Raw genomic sequence first — 17,876 nt, 5'->3', positions numbered from 1 at the left:
GTTATGCAATGTTATTTTATTATTAAAAAAACACATAGCCTATGACTGTATTAAACAAAAATGATCGATAAACACTTATTTGAAATGGAATTAAATAACAAGTACGTTGGGTGTCTGGTTCATTATATTTATTTTCATATAAAAGCAACAGAACTTAAATTACATCCAGTTTATTAGCAACAATGTGCACGATCGTGAATCCCGCGATATCCATCATTGATCTCGCAGGTGTCAGATCCACTGCGAGAAGCGAGAACTCTACGGCTTGCCTGCGCTTTTTTCACTCCTCCTCTCACTGCAGCCGCCTACTCTCAACTACATTTCAGGCGAGGCAAGGCGCATCTCAAACAAACCTATTGTCTTTGAACTTCCGTTTTTGCGGTTGCTCTCTTTATATTTCCATGGAATTGCTGTCCATGAGTAATAAGCTTTTGAAGTGGATTTACTTAATGTAAAGTTAACGAAAGTTATCATGAGGATTGTAGTGTTTAAAGCAGATGTCTTAACAAATGTCAGTAGACCGGGAAGATTTTAAAACGAGCCATTCATTCTTAAATATGCAAGAACGCTGTGAAAACACAGACCGGAAGACAAAAGACAACGAGCACAGAGCTGAAAAGGGGCGGGGCTACATAAGGTCTATGTCTTCAAATTGGAGTGATACCGAAACTAAAGTGCATCTCCGAGTCCCGGCGGATGAAGAGATTTGTCAACAACAGTTAGCGATACAGTCACGTATGATAAAATAACTAACCTCCTTCAGGAACAAGGCAAAAACCTTCGGTTAATTACGTCATTACAGAGTTTACAGTTATTTTGTAAGTGATGTGTGAATGGTCTGTTACCAGTAAATAGCCAGAACGCTGTTGGTTGTTCGAAAAGCACATTTTTGAATTTACCGGTAAAGTCGTTCTGGCAATTTAATGGTAATTTACCGGGATCGCTGTGTGAAAGGGGCTATTAGCACCAATCCGAAACATAAACACCAGAACAAGCCAATCAAGCTCTCCAGGATCACTATAAAGCAACAGGAAGTTTTTTTAATTTTTTTTATCAGAGTTGGAGCTAAACTCTGGAGGAAAGTGGATCTCAAGGGCAAGAGTTGAGAACCCCTGCTTTAAAAGGTAACTTACGTTTGACCACCAGCCGTCCGACCACTTTGGCGTTTCCGAAGCTGTTCCACACCTCACACACATAACTGCCAGCGTCACTGGGTCGCGTGGCCTCGATGAGAAGGCCCGATACACTCTGGTGGTAGCGGCTGTCTGATTCTAAGGGGCTGTTGTCCCTCAGCCAGCGATACCTGGGCGGGGGGTGACCGGACGCTTTACACGGGAGCTCCACCCGGTGTCCCACCATAACCTCCCTCCGTTCAAACCCATCCAGAATCACCGGAGCGGAGTCCACAGGATCTAAAAGAGAGTTAGAGAAAATCCATTTTTCTTTATATACTGTAGCAGTGGGAAATGAAGTCTACTGCTGCGTCCCAATTCAGAAGCTGAATCCTTCGAAGGCCGCATTCGAAGCCCGATTGCGTTCAAAGGCTCCTCCAAATGCATCCTTCGTTTTCCAGAGAAATTAAGGATAATACAGATGGATCCTTCCCGGCCTTGCCTAACCCAGAATTCATTCTGTGCCAGTGATGATAGGATTTCTTGAGATAAATGGCCGAATTACACTTTTAAACGTAAGTATTGGGTTTCAACTAACTGAAATAGTTAATGATACAAATGTAAAAACTATTTTCAAAAAAACGTTAACATTTTTGACATATCTTACTAAGATGCGATTGTATATAGTTTATACTCTTTGTTATATACAGAAATGGACCATGGTGAACACATTTAGACAGTTTGTGAACTCGGTTTTGTTTTCAAACAGATTAATGTACAGAAACTTTCAAAAAGGTCCAGTACAAACGTTACTGTTGTCGTCAACGGCAGCTGTCACAGTTGCTAGGCGACAAAAAGACCGTCATTTAACAACGCCATTCCGTCCTTCGCGGTTTTATGAAGTCCGAGTCCCCAGTCCTATGAAGTCCGAGTCCTTCGAAGGATGCAGCCTTTGAATTGGGACACAGATCTGAGCGGCCATGAGCTGCCTGTTTCAGGGCAGCAGTTATAGCATAAATTATGCTGCCATGTTACTATATATATATATATATATATATATATATATATATATATATATATTCCCAGGCTTGTGAAATCCATAAGCGCTGCTGCAATGTTTTCTCTTTCTGCTTGATTTCTAACAGTCTCTTGGTAACAGTAGCAAATGATAAAGAGAGAGAGAGAGAGAGAGAGAGAGAGAGAGAGAGAGAGAGAGAGAGAGAGAGAGTTTCATCAATCTAAAAGGAAATGAAATATTAACATTGTTGCCGTTTAATTGCAATGGCGAATCCATCGTGGTGGACAAAATAAACCGAGGATGAAAGTTTTAATCACAGGTTAGATTTATAATCCATGTTTTGTTAATCTTTGTTTAAAAATAAGTGGTGCATCACACCTAGATCAACAAATCCTTGATTAGCTCTAAACTTTGCTTAATTTAATCCTTATTGGTGCAACCAACCCATTAAGACTTGTTTTTTTGAAAAAAAAAAAGGGGTAAAAAAAACTATTGTTCTCACTCGACAAACCGTTCACAGCTCTGCCGGGTATGAAACCTACTCTTCATTATTATGTTATCATTATTATTATTTATTTTTTCAGCCACTATTAGCCTTTATTCTGGCATTACATGGTTTTCCCTTTCATATCACTATAAATATAAATATAACTACTATAAATAGTCTTTCAAAAAAAAAACATTTTCTTATGAACTTAAGTGAATTTTTGACAAAAAACATAATGCAATATAACCGAAGCAGTGCAGCAAATGTCAGCGAATGATCTTTCTCTGAGTCACAACAGCGATCGCAGAAGTGAAAACACAGGCTCATCAGATCAAGGAAAATCAGTGGAAAAATAATATGAATGATTATTCTGTCTAAAAAAACGAAGTAAATATAACAATATTTCCAGATATGAGCACTTTTGGACTATATACAAATCATACTGTAGAAAAGTCTCTCGTACCTTGCTTCTTACACGTACTGCCGTTTATATTTAACACACAAAATGTGTAAATAATTGGCATATGATTTTTTTGACTAGATCTGGCGTACATCTACTGATTTATGAGAAGTCGAGTCAGCAACACAAAGGCCCCTCACCTGATAAAAGCAGTCGGGCACTGTTGCTCTGTCTGGTCTCCCCTGTGTATCGGTGCCGCGTGGTACAGCGATAAATATTCACTGCGTCCTCTGACTGCACATCCAGAATATACAAGGCCCCCGTGGATGTAATAAGATATCTTGATCCTGGAGAGAGAAAAAGAGAGAAAAATATTGTGGTTAGACTTGCTATAACCCCAATTAAAGTCATATGTAATTTGACCGTATATATTCCATCAAAAACAAATGTATCTAAAACATTCATGGCTTTTATAAGATAAGAGGATCCGCACATGATGTCTCTTTGAAGCCAGCGCTGGCAGACCTGAGGGAGCGCAGTATTGAACTATCGGACGTGACTGTTTTGCAACCGAGCTGATCGCTCAGTCAGTCGCCCAGAGCTCGAAACAGAAAAGCTTTCAAGAACTGCAGCCATTCTTACAGTTCACGCAGACACAGCCAGAGAAACGCTACAATTATGACGGTTAGTTCTAGAAACCTCATTCATTTATTTTCAGGATTATATTGCTTACAGTCAAATGACTGTGTAAATGGACACACATTACTGTGATGTTGATGCATACGAGATGAGAAATGGAACTTGTGGTGGACCGGGGTTGAAAAGAGAGCGAGAGAGAGAGAGAGAGAGAGACAGACAGAAAAGGAGAAATAGAGAGTCTGCAGATATAGCAAGCATTGACCTAGTTAGAAATGAGAGTCCAGGATTTGATACCCTAGAGGGGGTTGTAGCTCCTAGTTTACATGCAGTTGTCTGAGACCTGCTACCAGCAGTGCAAATAGAAAACCTGGGAAAATGCATCTGTGCGCTGTTGTTTTGAAAAGGTTAAAATTAGAAGGGAAATTAAAGCATGATTCTTAGATTAGCTGAGCTGTGTCGTGGGACTGAGGATCATACAATTTCACAGCTATATCATGGTGTGTTTTGTAAGTGGGCCCCGTTTCAGTAACACATATGAGAGCTTGCACACTTTCAAATTCAAGAAAGACATTTTGATTTTGATCTTGATTTTGATACGTATAGAATAAAATAGAGTGGAATAGAGTAGAGTAGAATAGAATAGAGTAGAATAGAATAGAGTAGAATAGAGTAGAGTAGAGTAGAGTAGAATAGAATAGAGTAGAGTAGAATAGAATAGAGTAGAGTAGAATAGAGTAGAGTAGAATAGAATAGAGTAGAAAAGAGTAGAATAGAGTAGAGTAGAATAGAATAGAGTAGAATAGAGTAGAGTAGAGTAGAATAGAATAGAGTAGAGTAGAGTAGAGTAGAATAGAGTAGAGTAGAATAGAATAGAGTAGAATAGAGTAGAATAGAGTAGAGTAGAATAGAATAGAGTAGAGTAGAATAGAGTAGAGTAGAATAGAATAGAGTAGAAAAGAGTAGAATAGAGTAGAGTAGAGTAGAATAGAATAGAGTAGAATAGAGTAGAGTAGAATAGAGTAGAATAGAATAGAATAGAATAGAATAGAACAGAATAGAATAGAATAGAATATACAGTATTGCTACACGACCGGTTGAATTTCCATGATAACAGATTTACATGACCACACATATTTTGACACCACACACACTGTTTGGATGTATTAAATATCAAGCCGTGTGCACGAGTACACATATTGTCTTTGAAAACCTTTTCTAGTGTGAAAATAAACTAAAACTGTCAATTTTCATTTACTAATAATCATATGGCATTACCATATTTTCCAGAAAATAAGCCAAGTCTCAATTGCATTGTCGAGAAAAAATAAAGTATTAAATAATCATTTATAAATAATCAATTATAAATAATCACAAATAATCATTTAAAATGGCAGTAAATACAACAAAATGTTTAGAAAAATAATAAAAGCCATAAACATTAGGGCGGGATCGTGCCGAGGCATATGATTCGCGGATTAATTGCAAAGTCTATCATTTGCACATGTTTTTTTTTTTTCTTGGCAATTTACACATTCAAGCGATTTTAAACCATTTCAACTGAATCTGGTAATCACAAGCTTTTATCCGTGCGCACAGTCGCACATACACAGAGAGACGCGTTTCAGACTGCGCGCAAACACAGAATTATTACTCTTTCCTTGCGCTTGAACTGACACATACGCACAGAATAATTTTAAAATACCCAAGTATGCTTGTAAATACAGTTGGGTTATGTCTGAATGTAAACAGTTGAGAAAGAAATCAGATGTGTATCAGTATATTGGATCCATGCATTCCCTCTTAAAGTTGTAATATGTTGTACATTCAGCCAGCGTTTTACTAACACCAAAACAAAGAAATAGTAAGGCCATTAATATACATAAATTTACAAGACGCACACAGTTTGCTAAACAAACAAACAAACAAACCAACAAACAAAAGATCTAAATATCAACTCAGGATAATTGACCAAATAACCACATATTTAACTTAAATGTCGTCTGCCGACGCTCCACGTGGGTGACAGAAGGCTGGACAACATGTTCCCAGCTAATCAATGCTAAATCCAGGATCTAGACTGCCTGTTCCTGAGGGGATGAGAGCACTAATCAGGGATGATTAAGGTCAGAGTTCCTGGTTAACCCTGGCCTTGGATTTCTCAGCCCGCTCACCACACCCTCCTGCCATACTGGGATCGTGGAGTTTCAATACAAGTGCCAGGACGACATTTCAGGACTAAATGGGTATACTCACAAAACCTATAAAGAACATGTCAATCTTTTATAGCAAAATCAACAGCAAGGTATTTTGCATAAAGAAAATGTTTAAACGAATTCTGTTTTAAGCAAATGAAGTGGTTGCATTCACACATTTATCTATTGATTTGTCTCACAAATCCTTTGTCTTTCAATGTCTTTGCTCTTTTTCCAGCGCTCCTCTCCGATTCTTAGCATGAATAATTCATTTGCAGCGAAGCCCCAGTAGTGCAACAAGACACAACACAATAACCTTTTCCACTTCACAACCATCTCTAAAATTTGTCGAAAACGACACTGAAAAATGTTCAGTGTGCATAAATGACCTAAAAGCTCATGAAGCTGGAAAGACTGAAACTTGGTCCGTCAATTTCAGCCCGCGTACCTGTTCCATGACTCTTCGTGACTACTGTTTGGGCTGCATTTACTCTCTTGTGTCATTCAAGCAAACAGACGGCCTCTCATATTTCCTCCATAAATTATTTAATTTTGTTGCAAACCATGCAAAAAAAAAAATAACCGGCAGCCACAGAAATGATTCATCTATATTTCAAAAGGATAAATACATTGTGCATGATGTGCCGTATGAAATAATCATGCATCTGGAGTGAGGCTGATACTGCATTCTCTCTGCATGATTTACTGTGGATTCTAGGTTGGTCAACATGAAAATAAATCAGCTTTTTTAATTCAGCTTGAATTTAATTTATTCCAAAAGTGATGTTTCTGCTGCAATATATCAGAATGATCCAAATATATGACTATTAATTGAATAGCAAGTGCTTCTGGACCTGTGCAAGACATCGCTGGAAGAACTTGTGCTCCCACAATGCCTCAGCAGGGTGCCTGAGTTTAGAAAGCAGTGTATGTCTCCTTCAAAGACTGAAAATATGAATTCAGAGGCCCGTCGCCTCTGGACTGACAACAGGAGATTTCTGCTGCATGCTGGGAAAGTGGGAAGAAAGCGGGAGCACTGAAATTCATTTCAAATCCAGTGGATTACAACACACTTCTATGGGCTAGTACTTCAAAAGCGCACACAGGATAACTTTCAGATGAATCAAAATGCCTAATGAGCCACTAGGTTTAAACGCACAAGCAATAATCAATTGTAATTTATTCTAAAGAACTCAGATATCCTGTTCACAGAATAGACAAAGGCAGGTACACTACCTTATTTATAGTGATTTGATAAAAAAGCCGTGTTCAGTAGCACAGCTCTCATGATGGTTTCATTGATATTATTAGCGGAAGTGTGCACACTGAAGAGGAGAGCAAGAGCAATCATGACCCAATTACAGCGCTTGCTCAACGAGAGCAATTAACACATTTATATCAAATGAGTTCAATTAGTGAACCGGGTCCTCTCGAATGCGTTAAGAGACAAGAGGATACTCTGCTGCGCTAAGCGTTGACATTTAGCGCAACATAGCATATGCTAAAAGAAAACATATCTGCTATTCACCACAAATAACAAGCGCTGACTCAAGCTCTTGCATTCATGCATGATTCATACATTTGAGACTATATCAGACCTGTTTTTTTTGTAATTAAATCAACTGAGGCCAGCTCAAGCTGAATTCTTTTAAAACGAGTATCACAGGGTGATTTCCATATTTGTCATTGCTCTGACATAAAAAAAAAACAGCATGTAGGATAACATAACTAAGGAAGCTTGTTTCCGTTACAGAATAAAACATTTTAAAAGATAATTGCAAATTTGTATCTCACAATTGTGAGTTTACCTCGTCCGAATTGCGAGCTATAAAGTTAGAATCGCGTGAAATAAAGTCGCAAATGCGTGTATTAAAGTCAGAATTGCGAGTTAACACCCAATTGTGAGTTATAAAGTCCAATTCTAAGGAAAAAAAGACTGACTTTTTTCTTCAGAATTGCGAGTTTATATCGCACAATTCTGACTTTATAACTCACAATTGTGAGATGTAAACTCGTAATTGTGAGAAAAAAAGTCAGAAATGTGAGAGAAAAAGTCGCAATTACCGTTTTTATTTTTTATTCTGTGGCGGAAACAAGCTTCCACACATAACTCATTTGTACTGTTGTGTTTTTTAATGTTGCCAATGTTGTTAATGATCGCATATAGAAATATGCTAACTGTAATAACCATACTGTGAATGCTGCTCTTTTGTAGAACAACATTATTTCACCGGCATAAATTTATATTACAGGGACAAAACATTAAAATTCTGTCATCAGTTACTCACTCATGTTGTTGCAAACCCATAAGTCTTTTTATATTCATTTTTTAAACACAAATTAAGATATTTCTAATGAAACCTGAGAGATTTCGGTCCCGCCATCGAAAGTTCATTCCAACAAAACTTTCAAGATTCAAAAGGTTTATAAAGACATAAATAAAGCAAAATTAATCAATCCGTTTAATTTGAGTCTTCTAAAGAGACATTGCTTTACATGATGCATGATGATTTAATTGAGTTCTATCAAGGTCAAGAGACCAATATCTTTTACAGTACGAATTATTAATTGGAGGATTGGCTATTTGTGAGTTTGTGAAGATGTTGGTAATAGAGAAATAATGTAAATTAGCTTGAAGAAATTATAAAAACTGGAAGGATATGGTGACATTAATGTACGGTTGCATTGGGTAAAATAGTAGAGTAGATATAATGTATAATTTAGATGTTGTCTTATCAGCTGGCACATTTGAGGGCAGCGAAAAACATTTTTGAAGAATAGTGACATGTCAGCAGGTAGAGAGCATGATGACTAATCAGACCTCCAATAGGAGCTGATATCAGATGCACAGGCCCCGGATTTTAATAGGGTCTGTTCTCAGCGATTACACTCGCACAATTCGATCAGTGCCAGATAAGTATCAGCATCTGAGACCAATCTGTGGAGGGGAAATTAACACTGATGTAATAAGTTCCATTTATCATTATTAGAGAGACACAATGACAGCTAACGTCATTGTAACCCCCATAAGGCTCACATCCACACATCAAAACGAGCTGCTATAAGAAGACGTGTGGCTCTTTGTCATACGCAGGAACAACTAAACACTGTGGCGCCGCAGCACCAGTTACAGGTCTCCCAACCAGGGCTGCGCTTCCCAAAAGCGAAAATTATATTTCTCTTGCAAAACTGTATCGTTCCCCAAGAAACGTTGTAAATCTTTTGGAATAGAAATAATGGGAACTTAATTTCTGTGCTTTTGTGAGTGTACTCAAGGTTTCTTCGAGAACACAATAGTTTTACGAGATAATGTTTAGCGAGTGAACGCAAAGTTTCTTGGGGGAACGCAATAGTTTTACGAGAAAATGTTTTGTGAGTGAACGCAAAGTTTTTCGGGGAACGCAATAGTTTTACGAGAGAATGTTTTGTGAGTGAACACAAAGTTTCTTGGGGGAACGCAATAGTTTTACGAGAGAATGTTTTGTGAGTGAACACAAAGTTTCTTGGGGGAACGCAATAGTTTTACGAGAGAATGTTTTGTGAGTGAACACAAAGTTTCTTGGAGGAACGCAATAGTTTTACGAGAGAATGTTTTGTGAGTGAACGCAAAGTTTTTCGTGGAACGCAATAGTTTTACAAGAGAATGTTTTGTGAGTGAACACAGCTTCTTGGGGGAACATACTAGTTTTACAAGAGAATGTTTTGTGAGTGAACGCAAAGTTTCTTGGGGAACGCAATCGTTTTGCGAGGGAATGTTTTGCGAGTGAACGTAAAGTTTCTTGGGGGAAAGTATTAGTTGGAACTATGGTTTCAGTAACAGTGAGTTATGTCGCTGTATGGGAAACGCACACCAACACTGATTTAACCAATGGCATGATTTTTATGGTTCTGTTCTACCAATGAATGCCAGATCAGGGAGTATTTTTGCCATTCCATTATTTGCTTCTAAAAGTGCAGAAATTACGTACTTCACCAAAGAAAAAGCATCATAGCAGGACCAAACAGAGGCAAACTGTGGGTATTTGTTGTGTATGTCGAGAGGAAGTGAAATTAAATGACACACATGGCTTCATTATGCTGGAGCTTGTTAAACCCTACCTGCAGCCTGAGGGCATGTCCATCTCCCTGGCCAGCTGCTGTCTGTCTGACAAGAGCTTGGCTATTTCCAGATCTGCTGTGAGCCCGCTACCTGATTGATGCGATCATTTTCCCAAGAGCTTTATCTCCCTCTTCTCCCATACAAGGGAGCCTCTTCCTTCAACGTTCACCAACATCTCTCTGAACAATAGTTAAATCACCAAGAATTTGGGGTAGAGTGGTGAGCTACCCCTTATCAACCATAATGGTTCGCGTTCTGGAGCCAGAGCCTGCCGCGAACGAACGGTGGCGTAACACTACTAAATGTTGCTTATCAGTGCGACACTTGTTTTGCTGTTTACAGTGATTCTAGTGAATCGGCAGCTGGCATAAACTGCCGGTTCTCTCATATGTCCTTTTCAGAGATAAACTGGAACAGTTAATTCACTCACTCCCCATTGTTTTATATATTTAGATGTAAAGAGCAACGTATTACAACATTATTACATTGCTCAACGAGACAGCGTCAGCATTTCTCCAAACCCTCTCCCTATCTCTTTTTGAGACCAGCAAGTTTTTAGGGCCAGAGTTGAAATGATCTTTCTGGCCTGGAACCCCCTTTTTCCACAATGGAAATGTGTGGAACGGTTTGAGAACGGACAAAGCCCCGGGACCCGCACTAGAACCGTATGGAGGAAAAGGGTAGATGGATGCAGTTTCTATAGCCTCTATTAATTACCCCGTTAGTTTAACGCCTCTGGGTCTTTCTCGCACTGCTCCAAACAGGACTGGAGCCGGCGTCTCCCCGGCATAGGCGGCGGTCGCGCTAACAAGGACTCTAAAGACAACAGTGTCTAGTGCACCTCTTAAATGCAGGGGAGTGAGGTTTTCCTGAAGAGCTCTCACTAGCTGGCCTCCGTTCCACTCACCACCCACAACCTCAATCCCATCCGGGTCACGCCACCATTGTAACCCCATGCCCAGCGCCGAGCAGGACTAGAACCGGTGTTCTCTGGAATGGGAGGTAAGCGCGCTAACAAGGACGCTAAAGACTGCGGTCTAGGTGCCACTAGGTGGAACAAACTGAAATTTGCACTACTATCTGTTCAAAATAAATGAAAAAAAGTTGGCATTCCTTTATCCTGTTGTACAGAACTCATATCGAATCGTTATCCCAAAACCGAGGTACGTACCGAACCGTGAATTCTGTGTACCGTTACACCCCTAATGAATTGTCATCCTACCCTCCAGTCATGATTGCACATGTATATTGCTGAGATTCAATGTCTATTCAATTCAATGTCTATTCAATGTGTCAGCACTACAGCACTAAAACATTCCGTGATTAATATTAATATAAGAGAATATTTAGGATTTTGAATAAATATTAATCTACTCCAGACGACACGCAACCAAATGTTTCATATTTACATTTTTATTTTTGTATTTGAAATATGGTAAATAGTGGTAAAATGTACCAACAACAATCACATTCAGAAATAAACACATTACGGCATAGCTACCATAAAAATAACCTGAAATTCTCATTTAATAGATTATACTATGACTGATATCTCACTTTTTTTATGTACAGTGACACATGCTGGCATGTCAAAAAACAGGTGTTTGATCTGCATGATCTGATCCCTAAAGTTGGAGAGCAAGCGCTAATACATTACGTCGATCATTCTTATGCCGCATCATTCTTAGCGCCCGCCTCGAGGATATTGACAGGCAAGTGTGTCAGTACCTAACCGAAATAAGAAATGATGGGCCTCGCTGGTGGGTAAGTTCAGCTCTTTGGTGCCTTCAGCTGGATGACGGCTCTGGTTATGGGCAGCCCCTCATTTCTTTTTTCGGCTACGTACTGACACATTTGCCTGTCTGTTTCTTCGAAGTGGGCGCTTTTAGGACCGCCTTTCTTTGAATGTTAGCCTTTTTAAGACTCTTTTTTTGGGCTCGCCATCTTCTAACATCAAACTCTGACACTGTATTTTTTGGCTGCTTAATGAGAGTATATTGGGAAAAAGATACTCTCTGTAACATTGGCCCTTGGTCTCGTACACTGACACACAATGCGGATTGACACTTATTTTGCTGCACTTGAAATCTTTGTCCTTTGTAAAGGAATTCCTATTGGAATAGTTAGCAAAACATTGATAAGTGATTAGATTCATGTACTGTAGTTACTCAAACTTCCCCAGGTCTTACTAATGAGCTCAAGGAACACACTTTATCAGTAGATTAGTTTGACAAGACACGGGGTCAGCTACATTACAAAACCAGAAAGAAAGCCTGTAAAAATTGACTTAATTTTAATTGAAGAGTGTATTTCTGCAGCCATGCTCTACTGTAGCCTTCAGCTATAGCTCTTCTAGAAACCATTTCCTTTTCTTTCCTTTCCAGACGATTAGTCCTCCACTCCTTCTCAACATGTGATAATTACCGTGAGCAAAAATATCTTTTGATGGAGCCTTAGATTTTCATAAGATCAAATGGGGTCTGAAGAAACCGTAAATGAGGGAAAGGAAGCAAAAAACAACAGATTTCTATGTCATGGCATATAGTCAAGGAGTGATATTAAACTCTGTGATGTGTGACATTAACCAAAGGTCACTTTCAGAATCATATAACAGCTGGAGGAATGCAGCTTCCCCTCTGGGGCTTAACATGGTCTGTTCCAAAATCAAGTGAGATGCCTCGCTTTTCACTGCCTACGTGGGAAGCAACCTTTGAACGCAGTATCCTGACTGTCCTGGAATCTGGAAGCGACTGATTTGAGGTCACTCATGAACATAATAGTGCTCCTCATTCGAAGCTCACCATTCACCTACTGCTGATTCCAGTAGAGTTTGATGTTAGCATGATGCTAAGCTAACAATCAAGCGGCAACCTCTCTGTCTCTCTCTTGAAACAAACACGGAAGTGACTTAAACTGCAAATCATCAACTGGCGGCTAGAGACAGGCTCCAAAAGAGAGTCAATCCCATAGACCGCCCATGTTAAAATGCCCAACTTTACAGCATTTGCAGCCTGGTACAAAAAGTGAATTTGTTCTATATAGCTAATTTTGCCCTTAATGACAACTGTGAGGGGGTGATTTTTTTTATAACTCATCAATTAAAATTTTATTAAGCCTTAACGTTCTGTATAATTAAGGGCGTGGCCACTTGAGTGCCATTTTTTCCAGTTTTGACTGGGATCATGTTTTTTTGTACTGTCCCTATACAAATAAACTTATAAATAAATAAATAAAAAGGTGAATTGCCGCTGATGTCACTTCTAGCCATTTGTCTGCTGTCTGTTAGCGTCACGTCACCTCAGCTAATGCTGCCTTTTTGGCCATTTTCTTTTATCCGGGAGTGACATGCGGTGACGCCCTGCCAAGATGGCGACGGCCGGCTCTGCCCACTCTGGGCTTTAAAAATGCTCTTCAAAAACCTACGGGTGATGTCACGGACACTACGGCCATATTTTATTACAGATGCTAACATCACAATGATCCTAAACAATACAGAGCACAAACGAATATTTGATGAAATAGTCAATGTTTTTACATTTACTTTACAGTATGAAATAAAATATGTGTATATTTACACTAAATGTTCTGCACTCCATTCAATAACAACACAAAGAAACCATATCATTGAAATCACTTTCAGAACAGCTGATGAATAATTAAAACATTGACAGCCAATCAGAATCCATCCTTCTTTCAAGAGCTCGAGCATTTAAAGCGGCAGACAACAAAACTGCAGCGAGCTTATAGTAAACAGAACGATATTGTGTGTTGATGTGGATGCTAGTTATCATTATAGTTATCTTTATAGTTATCAATATTGATGTGAACCAGACCTAAACAGCGCACACCTCTGTGTGCATCAGTCCGTGTTGTGCATGTCAAATAAAATCAAAATTATTTAAAATATCTTTTTTTTTTTTTATCAGTATTTTTTTTAATCCTTATTCATTTTAAATACAGTTTCTGGATGTTATTTACAATCAGTTATTAATATATAAAAAACAACTAATGTCATATTAATGATAAAATAGTGTATACCAATGTAAAAATATTTTAGCATTAGTTACGTGAGGCAAAGAATCAAGGATGAACACGTGAACTTCTGTTCATGTATTTGAAGGCTGCTATTGGATCATTGAGTGTAAACATTTTATTATGCGACTAAGCACTTTTACGAGAGCTTATGACCTACTAGCAACAGTATGGCACCACCCAGGGGTGAAAATCAAACTTTTAATGTTGTTTATGTCAATGTGGGGTTTAATATGCTTTAAGACAAACCATGTGCAAATTCACGTCAACACCAACGTATTTTCTCCTTAAAACTGCAGTGAACCAAAGACAGTCTCGAAAACACGGTTTGAAATCGCTGGTGTTTCTGACGTAACAAACTACCTTGTAACCAATCAGATCAACGAGTGATCGTCAACGAGTGGATCTCTGAGCTGAGTGAGTGGAGGCGGGGCTCATTTGCATATTCATAGAACCGCGTATACTTAATGAGGTAAGGGTGTAGAGTTACATTAAAGATATTTTAAGGCATGAAGAAATTTATATTCAAGGAAAAAACATTTAAATATGTAATTTTTGTGATCAAAGATGAGTTTAAAGGGATACAATTATTGCACTTTAGGAACACATCGTGCAACCAAATAAAGTACAGAGTTAGTTAAAAACTAGATAGTGTTTACTACGCTTCTAGTATGGACTTTACGTACCAATTTAATTGAGAACTTACCAAAGGCAAGTGTAACCCGACCACAGGCCACTCTCTGAGCTTGAAGACTCAAAACCAAGCAATTTGTTGCTGGATTTGCACAAGTTTACCCATTTCTCTCTTTGCCAGTACCAAGAGTTAATGCAAGCTGCCACTGGTCCAGGCTCAGTGCAGGCCACGTGGTCACACAATGCCTAATTTCAACCTCAATTTCCCCTCAAATGAATGGAGGCCCACCCCCATGCTCTCTGCCTGCATTTTAATTGGCCTGTGTTAGATTCGCACCATTAAACCACTGCTGTTTATACAGAGCTCCCATTGGTCTTTTTTCTTCTTCCATTTGGTTTGGCAGAATCCCAAACCTTTTTATCGCTCATTTCCACACAGCATTCGCCATGAATATTTAACACTTCAGGCCTGTGATTCATAATACAGTCACATTTTCTTCTTCATGACTCAAACATTTAAAGTCAATAGTGTTTTGTAGAGGTTTGATATGGTCAGTTTCATTTTAGTACAATAAAATGCAGCGATGTTCATTTAAAGCTGCAATATGAACAATGGCTGATCATTATTTTGGGTGCATAACATTCTGTTATGTCAGGGTCTATATTTTTATCAAAAGTAGAAGGATTGCATTTAATGGAAATGCAATATTTGTAAAAAATGAAAATTTGTGTTCTTAATATTCTGCAGTAAGAGCTCGAGGTTGTGCAATATTACTCTTAAATCTAGTAAACTTTGAAATGAAAATTATTTTTATAGTAATTTCTCAAATATATTGAATTACATTATTTATTATTAATTACACTTTAATTTAATGTGTTCTTGTTACAGTGTAATTAAACATTTAAGTACTGAGTAATATTAATTAACAACATGTACTTACTATATAAAAAGATCTAGGGTTAGGTTTGGTTTAGGGTTAGTTGCATGTAATTATGCATAATTTACTGTTTTTACTACAGTAAAAATTAAGCAGTGTTTTTTTTTGTAACACTGAGATGCTATTATTTATTTCCGAATATTACAATATATAATATTTTGAATAATTTTCTCATAGTTTCTTCTTTAATATAAAAGTTTTAGTCATTTTGTTGTGTTTTTGTTGTTTTTATTTGGGTTTTCTGTCCGTACAGTTTTTAGCAATTTTTAGTTTTATTTACTTTTAGTAGTCCTATCAAATTAAACTAAATCAAAATTAGGATTACACTTTATTTTGATGGTATACTTTAAACATTCTACTGACTATAAGTAACTTTACAACTACATGTCAACTAACAGTCATTAGAGTATTAGTAGACTGTAGTAGACTTATGTTAGGGTTAGTAGAATAAGTTTACTTGTATTTGCAAAGTACTTATAGTCAGTAGAATGTGTGTTGGAGGAGCATCACAATAAAGTGTTAGCAGATATTCTACTAATACTGTAGTTGACATGTAGTAGCAAAGTTACAAATAGTTATAATGTCTAAAGTGGACCATCAAAATAAAATGTTACCAAATAAGAAATGTTCTCTTGGCAACTAGCTAAAGTAACAAACGTTTTTAGTTTTAGTTTAAGCATGGTCTTAGTTTTAGTTAACTATAACAACTCTGTTAATCAGGTAATTTTGCAAAATCTTATTTGGACTGATGAATTAAGAAAAACAAGTAACAATTAGTCACCATTCCTCACTATTCTGAACAGCACAGCCCCAGAAACTGACAAGTATCAGCCGCAGCGCTACGAGGCCTTTGAAATACTTCACATAAAATTCACAATGCCCCACGCTTCCCCAGAGCATGTTGTTCAAGATGAAAGACTCTGAAACTGTCCGCAACCCCTCTTCCCTGCATGAAACAGAGACAATACTCCAGCCATATGTTTATTCTCTTCTTTCATCTGTCAGTCTCTCTACCAATCAAACACACACCATATCTGCAACCACTATCATGTTTTATTGAGGCACAGTGTTATTGGCAGTGTGCACTTCCTTTGCAATGTAGCTTGTTAGTGCTTAATTACAGCCAGCAGGATCAATTATGCACAATCTGCGTTAATTTCTATGCGATTACCTCACCAAATCAGAATCAAGCTGACGTGAGAGAGCACACAGAGGAAATCTATCAATCTCTATGTACTTGGACTCCATCTTGCTAGCTGTGCAAGTTAATATTTCTTCATTTGAAAGGAACTACAGCTCACTTGATCCAGACCTCATCAGCATCCCTGTTAAATGTGAAGTGAACACTTTAAGTATGCTGGTTTAATGTGCAGAGACAACAAACCATTTCTAGGGTGAAAAGTGTCAACATTATATGGGGAGAGGAAAGTGACCACTCACAGAAAAAAAGAAGAAAAAAAAGACATGGAGAAATGAAATGTTTATTATGGCAGCTGTGCGATTAGAAGTCCAGATTGTCATTTAAATTAGTAATGGCTGTTTATTTACTTTTAAGTGCACATGCACATTTGCTGGATCAGCCTGAAAAATATAGTGTGATTTGAGCTAAAGAAACTAAATATCTGCTATACAATCACTGTTTTAATTGTATTGCTCATTTTAATTATATTATGACAAACAGTTTCAGAGATGTCTTTCCTAATTCAAGCAGCCACAATTGTACTATGCTGTATTTTCTATGTTAAAGGGATGTGGAGGAGGTCAAGCATTGTAAACTTTGCAAATATTGTAAAAAGGGGGGGGGGGGGAAACAATATACACCGAAAGGCTTTTCAAGTACACAACACCACGTGTGCGACAATGTATCATGGATTTGCCATTGTGGCCTTTTCAAAATTAACTATAGGAAAAAAACAAGTAAAAATATTTAATTTTTCAGATCTCTGAATCAACATACATACAATTAAAAGAAAAAAAATAACAAAAAACAAGAGTAAACCATGGTGCAGGATTGATTTTAATATTGTTATTTCTAACTGCACCTTTTGATACTGTTGAATCACTCAATCCTAATTGATACATTAAACGGATGGTTTGGTTCTTATTTGTTAAATGGAAAATTGTTAGTGTCAGATGGAGATGATTTATCCGTCCCTTCTACAATCATTAGTGGTGTTCCACAGGGCTCCCTGTTAGGACCAATTTTGTTTTCAATTTATATGTTACCTCATGGATCCGTTATCCAGAAACATAATTATTTTTTTTACTGCTATGTAGATGATTTACAGTTATACTTATCACTGCGATCCAATGATCAGATTAGCTT

General features: G+C 37.8%; 1 protein-coding gene across 1 annotated transcript in view; it reads right to left on the bottom strand.

Moving 5' to 3' along the window:
* dscamb (Down syndrome cell adhesion molecule b) overlaps nt 1-17,876 on the bottom strand; it is a 174,289-nt gene that overhangs the window by 59,515 nt on the left and 96,898 nt on the right. Inside the window, exons 4-5 of the mRNA XM_077207616.1 lie at nt 3,218-3,364; nt 1,134-1,412 (exon numbers count right to left, since the gene is read on the bottom strand). Of these exons, the coding sequence (XP_077063731.1) occupies nt 1,134-1,412; nt 3,218-3,364 (426 nt within the window). The remainder of the gene's footprint in view (nt 1-1,133; nt 1,413-3,217; nt 3,365-17,876) is intronic.

The sequence above is a fragment of the Siphateles boraxobius genome, unplaced genomic scaffold (genome assembly GCF_051911475.1).
Source record: "Siphateles boraxobius isolate OS27281-9 unplaced genomic scaffold, OSU_SipBor_1 6, whole genome shotgun sequence".
In the NCBI taxonomy this organism is placed as follows: Eukaryota; Metazoa; Chordata; class Actinopteri; order Cypriniformes; family Leuciscidae; genus Siphateles; species Siphateles boraxobius.
This window is presented reverse-complemented; position numbering and strand designations above follow the sequence as displayed.